Below are 15,759 nucleotides of genomic sequence, written 5' to 3'. Positions count from 1 at the left end.
GGGGGAGGGATGGAGGGGCGCACTTTGGTGTCTCAGCCTTGGGTGCTGGAGGACCTTGTCCCGCCTCTGTGTAGAGCACACATACTGGCTATAATGTGCTGCTCATTATAGGCTGTCTGTTCCGCAGTTGTGCAGTAAACACATTGGAAGCTTTTGGCTCAGCTCAGCACAGCTCAGTAACTTTGCAGGCACTGTGATTGCTGTGCAATATGATCCTCCTGCACTGCTCTAAACAGCTGCAACATATAGGTAAAATATATGTAAAGCATATGATTGCAAATGTGGGTATTGTGTGCAAACAAACATTTCTGCTCTCTGCTAGTCCCTCCTCCCTTCTCTGTTCACTCCCTGCCCTCTGTCCATCTTCTCCCCTTCTCTGTGTGTCCACCCCCCTCCCCTTCTCCTGTCCTGCTAGTCATTTCACCCCCGAAATGCTTCCGTAGTAAAATGATCCGAGATTCGGATCAAAGATCCGGATCTTTTCAATGATCCGATTCGAATCATCCGGATCATTGAAAAGATCCGAACTTCACATGTCTATAGTGGAGGAGGGGGGCGTGTACAGGGAAGCCAGCACGCTGTGCTAATCACTCCACTGAGACTCCATGCTGTGACGTCTTATCTCACCTCTCAGCAAGGAAAGCCTGGGACGCTGAGTGCCACAGTAAAGCTGTCATTACTTAGCCTGGACGATTTTTCCACATCCTGTGCCTCAGATATCCACGCAGTGCTGCTTTAATGTTGTCACCCCAGGGCTTTTGTCCCTGTAGCTGAGTGCCGCCATATTATTGTAGCCCCGCAGATAAAACAACGTCCTCTGATTGGCCCACAGCTCAGGATCATAGCAACAAGTCACGCAGCAGCTGGCAGCCCCGCCCCCAGTCAGAGCACACACACACAGATTAATTACGGACACCGCAGTGAGGCTTACGGACTTTACGGGCAGACAAAATTAGCACATTATTTACGGACAATCCGTAAATTTACTGATAGTTGGCAACACTGACACTTGGCGGAGCATGATGGAACTGATCCTAATGGATGTGAATGGCTCCTATGTTAATCAATAGCATCCATTCACATTGCTCTGTTGGAACTGATCTGTTCCTCCAAACAAACTGCAAGTGTGGGGAGGGCGTGTTTTTCTGGACCGACAGGCTCATTGCATTCACGGCATGGAATGGAGGCATGGAATATTGCATTGACGGCATGGAATAGAGGGTCATGTAACAAATACTGATGCCCAATCGTTTTTTACATGCATCAGTTTTTGATCTTGTCCAGTGTGAACTGCCGCTAATGAGATAGATAGATAGATAGATAGATAGATAGATAGATAGATAGATATAATATAGTGATATTCAGGGGGACTGGGACTCACAGCCAGCATGCAGGAGACAGTCAGTTCAAAGCACAGTTCATTTATTGAATGCTCAAACAAACAGGCTTAATTAATCAGCATCAAATATCAAAGAAAGATAGGCTTGCTTCAGCCACATGAGAGTATCCAAATGTCCACGGCAAGAGTATAGTCCACAGGAAAAGAAAGTCCACAAATCCTGCACAGTCCAGCCTTGTTTCCTCACGGAAACCTGTGCATATTACTCCAGATATGGGTATAATTCCTGCTGCACACACACAGGCTTGCAGCTCACTGCTGCACACACACAGGCTTGTAGCTCACTGCTGCACACACACAGGCTTGCAGCTCACTGCTGCACACACACAGGCTTGCAGCTCACTGCTGCACACACACAGGCTTGCAGCTCACTGCTGCACACACATACAGGCTTGCAGCTCACTGCTGCACACACACAGGCTTGCAGCTCACTGCTGCACACACACAGGCTTGCAGCTCACTGCTGCACACACACAGGCTTGCAGCTCACTGCTGCACACACACAGGCTTGCAGCTCACTGCTGCACACACACAGGCTTGCAGCTCACTGCTGCACACACACAGGCTTGCAGCTCACTGCTGCACACACACAGGCTTGCAGCTCACTGCTGCACACACACAGGCTTGCAGCTCACTGCTGCACACACACAGGCTTGCAGCTCACTGCTGCACACACACAGGCTTGCAGCTCACTGCTGCACACACACAGGCTTGCAGCTCACTGCTGCACACACACACAGGCTTGCAGCTCACTGCTGCACACACACAGGCTTGCAGCTCACTGCTGCACACACTCAGCCAGAGTGCACAGGTCTGCACCTGACTTACCTGCCTTCCTGCTGGGCAGGTAGGAAAATCTGGTCTGTATCCGGGTGGAGTGAGCGGCCCACCCATTCCATCTTTCTCACTCCTGAGTCCAGCCCTGGAACTACTATCTAACCTAATCAACCTTGGTTGCTAATCAAAAATCCTGGACTCATTTCCAGATACAGACAGGATTCACTGAGACAAAACAATACAGGCAGGATAAATATATATCCCATATAATGATGTCATGAACACACCATTTTAAGCACATACATGTAAAATTCCGGCCCATGGGCCAAGTCTGTCCCTCGAAGCTATCAGATTTGGCCCTCAGGTGGTTTCCCCACTTTGTATCATGCATGGCCCACTCTAGACCACCGAGAAGCTATATTGGAGGGTAAGCCCTACATCACCAGGGAAACCATATGTGGAAGGGGAAAGCACTAGATACCAGGGAACTGCATTGGAGAGGGAGGGGCCCACTAGACACTAGGGAACCATATAGGGGAAGGAAGGGTGCTATTAGACACCAGGGAACTATACAGGGCCGTTTCTACGGCCGTGCGGCCCGTGCTGCTGCCCTGGGCGCAGAGGAAGGGGGGGGGGCGCTGTGATAGCGGGGGGAGCCGGAGCCGCTGGGAGGGCAGCCCGACCTCTTCCTCCCTCTCCTCTCCCGGCCGCCCTCAGTGCTCACTGCTCCCCCCTCGGACTGCAGCAGAGTTAGCGCACAGGGAAGCGCTGCTATACACAGTTACTCACCTCCCTGGATCCGATCGCCGCTCACGCCCTGCTGGTCTCCTCTCTGCAATGTAGCCGCTGATACACACGTCACGCTGCTTCCTATGTAAACAGGAAGCAGCGTGTGTATCAGCGGCTACATTGCAGAGAGGAGACCTGCAGGGCGTGAGAGGCGATCGGATCCAGGGAGGTGAGTAACTGTGTATAGCAGCGCTTCCCTGCGCGCTAACTCTGCTGCAGTCCGAGGGGGGAGCACGGAGGGCGGCCGGGAGAGGAGAGGGAGGAAGAGGTCGGGCTGCCCTCCCCGCGGCTCTGGCTCCTCCCGCCATTATGAGGGGGCACCTACCTACTTAACCTATACTGGGCAAGCTACCTATCTATCCTATACTGGGGGGCACCTACCTAATCTAACCTGTACTCGGGGGCAGCTACCTATCTAACCTATACTGGGGGGCAGCTACCTATCTAACCTATACTGGGGGCAGCTACCTATCTAACCTATACTGGAGGGCAGCTACCTATCTAACCTATGCTGGGGGGCAGCTACCTGTCTAACCTATGCTGGGGGGCAGCTACCTATCTAATCTATACTGGGGGCACATACCTAATCTAACCTATACTGAGGGGCAGCTACCTAATCTAACCTATACTGGGGGGCAGCTACCTATCTAACCTATACTGGGGGCACTTATCTAACCTGTATTGGGGGCACCTACCTACCTAGCTAGCCTATACAGGTGGCAACTATACTGGCTACCTATACTGGGGGCACCTACCTAACTAACCTATACTGGGGGTACCTACCTATCTAACCTATGCTGGGGGGCAACTATACTGGCTACCTATATTGGAGGCACCTACCTAGCTAACCTGTACTGGGGGCACCTACTTATCTAACTTATACCGGGGGGGGGGGGAGGGGTGCCTGCCTATCTAACATATACTGGGGGCAACTATACTGGCTACCTATACTGGAGGCAACTACCTGGCTAACCTATACGGGGGGCAACTTTACTGGCTCACCTATGCCTGGCCACCTTTACTTGGGGGGGACCTATAGCTGGCTACCTATACCGGGGGGGGGGGGGGGCACAATTTTTACACCCTCGCCCTGGGTGCATTTTAGCCTAGAAACTGCACTGGAACTATATAAGAGAGAGAGGTGGCCACTAGACATTGAGGCAGTGTAGGTGTCATTTCATTTTGCAAATTGGAAATTTCCTCTCTCATTAATAATAAAAATAAAATGCCCATACATGAATGATGTAGCTTTGGTGTATTGTATGTATTTGATGTATTGTTTTGATGAATTCTTCCTCTGTTACCAATCAACCAATTACTGGTCTGAGCCATGCTTATTCGCTTTGAGTCCTACAGGAGAAAATCGCGTTACAAATGTAGTTTGTTGTTGTTGTTATTGATGTGAGGCAAGCATCCGTGTATGCAAAAATGTGTAGTGATGTGCTATGATCTAAAGGCTCCCTAAAACTTAAGTAAAATAACAGCACCACATAAGACACTCACAGCTCTTCATTAACCACTTCCCTACCACAGGTTATTTCCCCTTAAAACCACAGCAATTTTCACATCACGCTTCTCCCATTCATTCCCCAATAATTTTTGCTATTTATCACACTGAAATGGTCTATATAATTTTTTTGTGGGACAAGCTAGGCTTTCTTTGGACAGTTCTTTTTGCTAAGAATTATTATCTATGTGCATTTTACGGGGAAGAAGAAAAAACAGAATCATAATTTCTCAGTTTTCAGCCATTATAGTTGAAAAATAAAATGTACTGTTATAGATACAACCCACACAATTTATTTGGGTACAGTGAAAAATGGCGCCGGTTAAATAATGGCGCCCCCTTCTGCATGATATTTGTTTAAAACGATATTTATCGTTTTAAAGGTTAAAATAGTGCAGACCTTGTGAACGTAATTTATCATTTTAAAACCTGCTTTTTTTTTGTCCTGCCTGAATGTTATTTATCGTTTTAACCACTTGAGGACCCACCCTTTACCCCCCCTTAACGACCAGCGCTGTTGTAGCTGATCTGTGCTGGGTGGGCTCTGCAGCCCCCAGCACAGATCAGCGTGCAGGCAGAGCGACCAGATTGCCCCCTTTTTTCCCCACTAGGGGGATGATGTGCTGGGGGGGTCTGATCGCTCCTGCCTGCGGGTGTTGCGGGGGGGGGGCACCTCAAAGCCCCCCTCCGAGGCGAAATCCTCCCCCTCCCTCTCCTACCTGGCCCCCCCTGGTAAGCCGGGCTGCACAGGACGCTATCCGTCCTGTGCAGCCAGTGACAGGCTGTCTCCGGTCACATGGCGGCGATCCCCGGCCGCTGATTGGCCGGGGATCGCCGATCTGCCTTACGGCGCTGCTGCGCAGCAGCGCCGTACAAATGTACACAAAGCGGATTATTTCCGCTTGTGTTTACATTTAGCCTGCGAGCCGCCATCGGCGGCCCGCAGGCTATTCACGGAGCCCCCCGCCGTGAATTGACAGGAAGCAGCCGCTCGCACGAGCGGCTGCTTCCTGATTAATCAGCCTGCAGCTGGCGACGCAATACTGCGTCGCTGGTCCTGCAGCTGCCACTTTGCCGACGCGCGTTATGAGTGCGCGGTCGGCAAGTGGTTAAGCCCTGCTTTGCTGCCGTTTGGAAAATGTCTGCCCGCCAACTTTAACGTTTAATAGCAAAGCCCACTTAGAAGCTAGAAACACCAAATTTGCTCCCCATTGGTTCCTTATCGACCAATGGGGATCCTCCTGATCCCCATTGGTCTGTTAAGGAACCAACGGGGACCATTGGAGACAAAATTTAAAGATGCTTTTTGCTCTCAGCTATACTATAGTGGAGAGCAGTTTGGCGGGGGCGGCGTGTGTAGCGTCGGGTGCGCGCGGTGACCTTCAATCAACTGTAACAGAAGATCGCAAATCAGAGGATACTTTCACCGTGGGACCTTTTCCCGAGGATATTGGCGTGGGAACTTTTTCTTAAAGGTACAAGTAAGTATTTCTGAAGATCGCAAGATAGAGGATACTGTCTTCGTGGGACATAACAGATTATAGCGTGGGACCTTTTCCCGAGGATATTGACGTGGGAACTTTTTCTTAAAGGTACAGGTAAGTATTTCTGGTTAATGAAGAACCTTAAAGGACTTTTCTCGTTGTTGCGTTTTTATTTCATTTAACCCTTTATGGAAATGGGTAAGGTGTACTTTGTACCCCTATACTCATTTTTCTTGGGAGAAGGGCAGGCATCTGGGTTCCCCTTCTTAAAGGGGACTCTCAGATGCCACCATGAACCCCCCCAGGGAGTCGTCGCCCCCACCTTCTCCTGGGGCACGGGAGGTGGGGAAGAGCTCCTTGTCCATGGAATGGACAAGGGCTTGGGGGTAGAGGGGAAGGTTTGGCTGCTCCTCTCCCCCGGAGCCCCCCCCATACCATGGACCATGCAGGCTGGTATAGCTCAGGGTGAGAAGCCCCAGTCGGCTGGGGCTCCGCATTCTGGCTATCCCAGCCTGCATGGAAAACAAGGGGTTACAGAGCCTCCAGAGGGGGGACCCAACGCCATTTTGTTTTTAATTTCCTACACTCTGAACATAAAAATAAAAAATAAAAAAATATATACATTTTTTTAAATATTGTTTCCTACTATCTTTCTAACATATTCTGCAAATTTGCTATAGCTAGGATTTAAGGGGCCTTTGCTATTAACTGCTTAAGTCGGCAGGAATTGTTTCCCTAAGAACTGTCATTACGGGATTTAAATGTATACAATTTTTCTTTGAAATTTTAAAATCGATTTTCTCAAAAAGTATAAAGTCTTTTTGAATTCTTTTTCCTTTTGTTCCCACTGTTCTTCTTAACATTCCCTGTAAATTTGGTGTTTCTAACATTTAAGGGGGCTTGGCTATTGACCGCTAAAGTCGGCGGGCATTTAATTTTTCCCACGGTCAGAGAACTTTAAAATCGATTTTCTCAAAAACTATAATGTCTTTTTGAAAAAATAATTCTTCTTGTTCCCACTTTTCTTCTTAACATAACCTGCAAATTTGGTGTTTCTTGTTTTCAAGGGGGCTTTGCTATTTTACGTTAAAGTCGGCGGGCAGACAATTTCCAAAAGGCAGCAAAGCAGGGCTTAAAACGATAAATAACGTTCAGGCAGGACAAAAAAAAGCAGGTTTTAAAACGATAAATTACGTTCAGAAGGTCTGCGCCATTTTTTAACCTTAAAAATGATAAATATTGTCCTACAATGCAAGTTAATGGGGCGCCATTTCCATACATCAGCGCTGAGCGCCATTTTTAACTGATACAATTTACTTGCCCATTTGTCCCTGATATTACAACATTTAAATTATGTTCCTAGTACAATGTATTGCGATAGTTTTATTTGGAAATAAAGGTGTATTTTTTCTGTTTAGTGTTTTTGTTTTTTTTATTCTACATCAATAATTACAAGCCTTTATTTACAAAAATAGCAGTAACATACCCTCATTACATATATATTATATTAAAAAAAAGTCCTTAAGGAAACTATTTGTTTTATTTTTAATTATTTCGTTTTTTTTTTTTTTGTTTTGTTTTTTACAAGTGTTTTCGTTTGGTAATTATTGGGTAGAAGTGAAAAAGATTAAAATATAATAAAAATGTATTTATTTTTATATGTAATCGTGTATGTGGGTGTATTTTTACTTTTTGACCACAAGATGTTGCCACAATTAATTATGTCTACTGTCAACAGTACACAGGAAGTGTTATGTGTACCTGTTTTAGTTTCATTTTGTGAATGAATGCCGGCATCTTGCTAACACTGGCTGTCATTTATCACAGGCATTGTGATCGGCTTAAGTGACAGCTGTTCCCATTCACATTTCACAAAGGCAGACTGGAGTGCACCCGGAATTGTGAACGGTGGCAGTTAGTAAACAAATATGTATATCTACAGTGGCTGGATAGTGTAATGGTTAAGGGCTCTGCCTCTGACACAGGAGAACTGGGTTCAAATCACGGCTTTGCCTGTTCAGTAAGCCAGCACCTATTTCAGTAAGGAGTTTCTTGGGCAAGTCTCCTTAACACTGCTACTGCCTACTGAGTGCGCTCTCTAGTGGCTGCTTTGCAAGCGCTTTGAGTCCGACAGGAGAAAGGCGCTATACAAATACTGCAATTATACAAATACAAAATACTGCAATTACACCCCGATCCACAAGTGAAGTTTACAGGGGCGTAGATAAGATATGCATAGCAAGGATCCGGAAGTAGTTAAAAAGGACAAAAAGCAGCTGCATGTCAGCGACAGCCTGCTGTTTCAGGCTAACAGTTTTTCCTCAAGCTGTACAGTCACCCACGTGCCACAGACAACTTACACCTGCATAACGAGGCAGTTATTCAGCTGCCAGTGCCTACATGTGTTTTTATAAATCAATGTCCTTCAGTTTGTAGATAGCTATGAATTTCCCCAGCTGACTAGCTTCAAACTTCTGTTCTTTGGAAACATGGCATCAGTATTCTCGAATGCCATATATAAATAGCACATACAAAGAGGTCATGAACATTAAGCACACTACAACAGACTGAAACCAGTGGCAATCCTTGGAGAAAAAAGTTGTTGCACAGAGGGTACTTTGCTGTGAGGGTTGTTAAAATATCCCCCTTGGCGGTAATCCCGAGCTGAGCTCGGGGTATGCCGCCGGAGGTCGCCGCTCAGGCCCTGCTGGGCCGATTTTTAATCTGAAAAAAGCAGCACACGCAGCCGGCACTTTGCCAGCCGCGTGTGCTGCCCGATCGCCGCCGCTCCGCGGCGATCCGCCGCGTGCAGCGGCGAAAGAGGGTCCCCCCAGCCGCCCGAGCCCAGTGCAGCCGGAACAAACAGTTCCGGCCGGCGCTAGGGGCTGGATCGGGCGGCTCTGACGTCAGGACGTCGACTGACGTCCATGACGTCACTCCGCTCGTCGCCATGGCGACGAGGAAAGCAAAACAAGATAGGCCGCTCATTGCGGCCTATCTTGTTACTTTCGATTGCCGGAGGCGATCGAAAGTACGCTTCCGGAGCGCCCTCTAGTGGGCTTTCATGCAGCCAACTTTCAGTTGGCTGCATGAAATAGATTTTTTTTAATTTAAAAAAAACCCTCCCGCAGCCTCCCTGGCGATTTTAATAGAACGCCAGGGAGGTTAAGTAGTAGTCCTCTAGCAGAACCGGCTCTGGATGGATAGAGAAGTATTCCTTACAAACAAACTTCGGTACTTATCCGTTAGCCGGGCGCATCCGGCAGGTGGCGCACCTGGCAGGTGGCGCTAATTACTATTCCCCCTCCAGGCCGACATGGATAGTAGGGAAAGATGCAACTCTGGTGGAGTTTTGTCGCCACCTGCCGGATGCGCCCGGCTAACGGATAAGTACCCAAACTTCACAATTTGCAAATCACTGTAATCAGGAGGTTCACTGATTGATCTACGATCAATATTCAGGTGAACTGCAAAATGGCCTTAAAGATAGTTGTGCACATGGTTCAGTACATTAACCACTTGAGAACCAGAGGTTTATACCACCCTAGCGACCAGGCCATTTTTTACAATTCGGTACTTCACAACTTTAACGGTTTATTGGCGTTAGACTAAGATACATACACTGTACTATACATAGACATATGGCTATGGCAGGGATTAGATTGTGAGCCCCTCTGAGGGACAGTTAAGTGACAAGACTTCACTCTATGCAGTGCTGCGTAAGATAGTGTTATATAATTACTAAAAATACATCATTACCTAAGAAACAGCCTGCCAGCTCTGATCGCTGGCTGGCAGGCTAATTGCTGGGCCCCGCTGTGTTTACTGACGGGAGCTGCCGTCAAATCTCTACCCTCGCGAGAAGATGCCACGTGGTGTCGCAGAGGAACAACAGAGCCTCTCTTCCGCCGCCATCCTGCATTAGGTAGCCGGCAAGAGGTTAACAAGTACATACCGGTAAGTCAGTAGAATACTGGAAAAATGTTAAAGTGCTGCCAGTAGTAGAAGATGGATGGCACATCCAATACTTTTTCCCTTGAAAAAGTCACATCAGACGAAACCGATCAGGTATGTGGAAGGACTGAGCGAGCAGAGAGATGTGGACACATATGGAACTGAATGCATTACACTACAATGAGTACATAGGTGCAGCACAGAACCAGAGACACAAACAACTGAGACAAGGAAATTCCTGTATTATATTTGTGACACTAAACTAGGTGAATTTAGATGTACTGTACATCTTATAAGTTCAGGGCACTTGTCCTCCTGAATAAGTGCTGACATCTTTATCTTTTCAGGTACTATTGGCGACTGGAAAAATAAAATGACTGTAGCACAAAGCGAACAGATTGATGAAATGGTAAAATCTAAGCTGGGTGATCTGCCAATCAAGTTTGTTTGGGATATAAATGATGAAGTTCACTACTGATCACATTTCGACAAGCAGTTCTACAGGAAATAAAACAAAATATAGGGTTCTTTTAGCTATTGAATATTGTACATTAAATTGGCTTTAATCCTTTACTTCTTAGGCCAATATTAAACAAAGAGAACCTAAGCTATGGTATGACATTGGTTTCTAGAAGGCTGCCATATGCTGACATTTCTGGTAAAAGGAAAGCACATATGAATACACTTAGCATAGACGGAAGATATACTTTTGTTCTGGACCAATGACATGCAAAGAACTGAAGCTAATGGATAAGCATGATAGCTTGGAAATTGCATTTGGTCTTCTTTTGAAAGCATCTGCATCTAACTATACATATGCAATTCACAAGGAAAAATAAAAATGGTCACACCCCAGTATGTAGTATGTGCTTTACTTCCTCCTATGCACTTGTTAGCAGGTAATTAAAGCTTATTTCTGGGTGAAATCAATTGTAACTATTGATCACAGGCAGGGCTGGTTCTAGAATTTTTGCTGCCTGAGGTAAACTTTTGAGGATTCACCCCACCCCCTGATTTGGAATGATCGCACAGCACCCGGCAATTTACTCTGCTTCATTTAATTTTCTCACATGACATGCTGCAGCTCAACACAATAGCACACCGACTGGCTGTGAGTCTGTGAACTGCTCACCCTCAGCCACTCCACTCCTCTTCAGGAAGGTGTACACAGTGCAAAAATGCTGCCCCTGAAATCTCTGCCCTGATGAAAATGTTTCACCTTGCTTCATGAGAGAACCAGCCCTGATCACAGGAAGATCTCGCTCAAAAGGGGGCTGTCAGGTGCATGGCAGTAGATTTCGAGGCGATGGATGGACTAAAACCAGGTCTTCTGTAGGGCAATCTGGTTTCCCAAAAACACACAGATAAGTGAATTGGGGTCCCCTTAAATATTTAATAATAATACTTCAACCAGCGTCCTCCTGCTGATCCCATCCTGATGATGTCCCTCAGCCTGGTTTCTGGTACATGCAGCAGAGGATGCTGGCTAGGGTGAAGGGCAGGCAGAGGAGCCCCATAATTGTGACTGGCATGGGAAAGATAAAATACTATTTACCCAGCATGCTTCTAAGGCTGATCTCTGCATGGTAGAGGGAAACCCTGGTGATATAATCCAAAAGCATTGGGGCCGTGAGCGACATCCGGGGCACTACTGAGATAGATTGCGGGAAGTGCCTCAGATGTATAGGCCTAACGACACACCTGCTCTGTGCCTCCTCTGTCACCTTCCATCCCCCTCTTAACTATGACTCTTTCTATCACACTCTGTACCTTCACTTTTTACCAATTTTAGTCCCCTGAGTGTCTGTACTGTCACCTCTCTATGCCTTATTAAAACCTTATGTCCCCCATGCCACCTCTTTCCCCTTCTGTGTTCCTACACCACCTGTACCTGTTGCCTATACCCTATTGCATAGTACTAAATGATTGAAACCTATGTGAAGTTCTAGTGACTGTCCACTAACACGTAGGGATGATCAATGAGATGCAAATGTTTTTGAAATTATGCAAATTTTTATGCAAATGTATGCAGTTTGAAAACGGACCAATCACTTTAAACCCAGATTTAAAGAGACACTGAAGCGAAAAAAAAAATATGATATTATGATTTGTATGTGTAGTACAGCTAAGAAATAAAACATTAAGATCAGATACATCGGTCTAATTGTTTCCAGTACAGGAAGAGTTGAGAAACTCCCGTTGTTATCTCTATGCAAAAAAACTATTAAGCTCTCCGACTAAGTTAGTCGTGGAGAGGGCTGTTATCTGACTTTTATTATCTCAACTGTAATTGAACTGTTTACTTTTCCTCTGCCAGAGGGGAGTTCATTACTTCACAGACTGCTCTGAAAGACTCATTTTGAATGCTAAGTGTTGTGTAATCTGCACATATTATAGAAGATGCAATGTTAGAAAAAACACTATATACCTGAAAATAAAAGTATGAGAATATTTTCTTTGCTGCTAATCTTCTAGTAATTATTCATAGCACACAACAAATTCATTATATCATATTTTTTTTTTCGCTTCAGTGTCTCTTTAAATTGATTGGTCCATTTTCAAGCTGCATATATTTGCATAACAATTTGCATAATTTTGCATCAACCCAGAACAATTTGCATATCTGTGATCATCCCTACTAACGTTTTCTGTAGTAGCATAATACAGGAGACACTATAAGGAAGCACCATATAGGAGTACACTAAAAAGAGGCACTATGTAGGTTGGCACTATAAGAGGGACACTATACAGAGGAAATAAATGGCGGAGGGTGCAGTATATATGAAGGCATTGTAGCTGGGGAACTAAAATGGGAGAACTCTAGCTTGTAAAGGATGCAGTGGGAATGAAACATGGGAATCGTTGCAATGATAACATTGAGAAGCTACATTTAGTCACGCCCGGTTTTGCGAACACAACTTCTAAAAGATTATATATCACCTATCACTATTGTCTGTATTATTATGTACCCCATGTCCGTTTCTTACTTTGTACAGCACCACGGAATATGTTGGCGCTTTATAAATCAATAATAATAATCTAATGGTGGCCACTAATGATCCAATCTTTTTCATCCAATCTTACCATTTCTATGTAATATAAGGCAACTGCCTGAAGTATCCATTCAGTATATTCACTCAATTTACCCTTATACTACATAGATTTGGTGAGATTGGATGAAAAAAATTGGATCATTAGTGGCCACCTTAAGTGTCAGGCTAGATTCACAGTGGGGCGTTATTGCCCTGTGTTATTAAAGTCACATAACGCAGGTTACCGCACAGCAATGTAAATCCTATGCGACGTTCACAGTGCGCAGTTAAAGTTGCGTGGTAAATGTAGCGTTTTTTGTGACGCACTGCTGCAGTGCATTACCTCTTAATGCAGATGTTTACAGATAGAGGGAAGCATACTTTTCATTGCCTGTATGCTCTACTGTATGTACTGTATGTGACGGTAACACAGCATTGAGTTGCGTTGTGACTTTTTTGGTGTAGTGTTTTGTAATTTTGCATTGCGACCTTAATGCTGTATCATAATGGGCCGTCCAACAATCACCGGTTGTCAGGAAAAATGTCAGTCATAGAAACCGCATAGTAGATACGGGCACTAACACACATTTATGTACGTTATTATTATTTATTACAATCCTTTATTTACAACGGACCATCATGAGGAGAGTTGTGCAATAAATTGACCTGCGTTAAATACTAGTGGGAGGCAATCACAAAAACATGACACAGGAGGAGAGGTGGACTCTGCCCTATCAATGGGATTCTTTCAGTACAGGACACATACTAGGTAAAAAAATCAAAAACAGGATTTTCTCTTAATCTGATTGGATTACTATTCAGTTTCATCAGAAATGAACTCTCATAAATCTGAAAATACCACATCATAATCAAATAAACATGGACAGAAGCCTTAAATAACCTTTATCACCACTGCTTTATATTGACTCAAGTAGTAGAAATTATATCTGGCTGTTAATAATTAACAGCATTTCTAATGCTTTATCTTGTTTTTAAACTTCAATGATATATCAAAGACATATCACAGACAATTTTAAATAGCAAGTGATGTAAGAAGGAACTGAACACAACATCTTTTTCATGTTTTTGATGTTCTAATCATTTTATTCCAACAGTGAATTTAGATGTGGGGAGGGTGACCGTGAGGACAGAGACGTGCAAAACTTTTCTCTTGCTTTATCCAAGTGACTGATAAGACATATTTCTCATCTCAAATGATTGCTTTGTGCACATTTTCCATTTTTTTTAAAATAAAAAAACAAAACAAATACATACCTCTCTTTCCAGCCTCTGTAATCCTTCAGGCTTGTATTGCCAGGATGGCTGAGCTGGACACTATGAGACACCTCCACCTGAGTAGCCTGCAGGGCTCAGAAGGTCTGCGCCTGCGCAGTACAGTCCGGAGGACGTCCGATGATGTCAGCGCGCACAAGTGACACGCAAGTTGGAGCGCAGAAGAAGCCCGACCTGGCAGCCGGCCTGGCCAGGTCGGGCTCGCCACCGGAGACCACTGGGAGCCTGCGGAGCAGCGGCGTGGGCACCTCCTGCCTGCCACGGGCTGGAGGAAGCCCCAGGTAAGTGGATTTGGATTTCTATTTTTTTCAGCTCCTGCGTGAACCTTCCCTTTAAAGAGGGTGCCATACGAAAGGCAAGACAAGGTTTGGAAGGCAAAATAGAGCCCAGATGGGGGTCGTTGTGAAGAATGTGCTAATGCTTTTGCAACACGTGTGAAATTTGAGCGTGTTCAGCACAATAACACGTTATAAATCTTGAGGCATTTGGTTGAGACTGTTTCTGAGGTGATGTCTTACAAATCAAGGCGTCCCTGTTGCAGTGACGTACTCTTTCAAAAGCCCTCAAAGACATGTCGCCGTACCCCCTCTCTCTAAATCTAGAGCGGAGTTGGCCAGCCTTATGCAGGAACATTTCCTCCTTGGAACAATTACGTCACAGACGATAATATTGACCAGTGGGAATGCCCCTGATGGTGTGTGATGGATGAAAACTATCAGTTCTCAAAAGAGAGTTGGTAGCAGTACTTTTCCTATATAAAGTTGTAGACAAACCACCAGAGGCATCCACTGAAATCTGCAAATCCAGAAAGGGGATACTGCCACAGGAAAAATCAGTATCCTTCTTACTGTCTGTAAGTCTTCTTGCACGTAATTGCTTTTCTAATTGTTTTTTTCTAGTATTATTACTTATGGGGCTAGTATTGATGGAGCTTGAACTATGGGATCCGACTGATGCCGAAGGATCCACAGAAGAGTCCGATTCCAACGTAACTGGCACCTGTGGATTCTTCGGGTTCTTATTAGGTTTAGGTCTGCGGGGATTTGGCCGTCTAAACCCCCACCTATATGCAGCACCTATTTTATAATCTGTTGTGTCTCTCAGAACTTTCTGATCACGCTGGATCACCAGGTTTTTGTTAAATTTACTAACATGAATTTCAAGCTCGCTATTACGCTTTTCATACAAAGGGTCCTCAGACCAATTTTTTAAGGAATCAGTGATCTTTTCAATTTCACCCTCAACCACAGTCAGATCCGTCTGATCAAGCTCATGCATGAATGTAAAGCAAACCCTGGCACAGTTCTCAAAATTGGTCTGTCATTTTGCTTTAAAGTCTTCACTAAGGTTAGTTCTGTGAACTTGGAACCTCAACCAGAGAGGTGAGAAATTGTCTTCCAAGTATAATCTTATTATACTTAATGTTCCACCACAGCCATGATTTTCTTTCATAGAATTTAGATAATTTGCGGAATCCACTATTAATCAATTGTTGGCCATCCCTAACTGCCTGAGTCTGCGAAC

General features: G+C 45.2%; 1 protein-coding gene across 2 annotated transcripts in view; it reads left to right on the top strand.

The window, feature by feature from the left end:
- The window catches only part of LOC137503826 (amine sulfotransferase-like), a 64,000-nt gene extending 53,235 nt beyond the window's left edge, over positions 1-10,765 (top strand). For both annotated transcript variants that reach the window (XM_068231341.1, XM_068231342.1), the window contains one exon: positions 10,258-10,765. In XM_068231341.1, the coding sequence (XP_068087442.1) occupies positions 10,258-10,388 (131 nt within the window). In that variant the 3' untranslated portion in view covers positions 10,389-10,765. The remainder of the gene's footprint in view (positions 1-10,257) is intronic.
- The last annotated feature ends 4,994 nt before the right edge of the window (positions 10,766-15,759 follow it).

The sequence above is a fragment of the Hyperolius riggenbachi genome, chromosome 4, assembly GCF_040937935.1.
Source record: "Hyperolius riggenbachi isolate aHypRig1 chromosome 4, aHypRig1.pri, whole genome shotgun sequence".
Classification (NCBI taxonomy): domain Eukaryota; kingdom Metazoa; phylum Chordata; class Amphibia; order Anura; family Hyperoliidae; genus Hyperolius; species Hyperolius riggenbachi.
The sequence above is the reverse complement of the archived record's forward strand: the minus strand, read 5'-3'. Positions and strand labels throughout refer to the sequence as shown.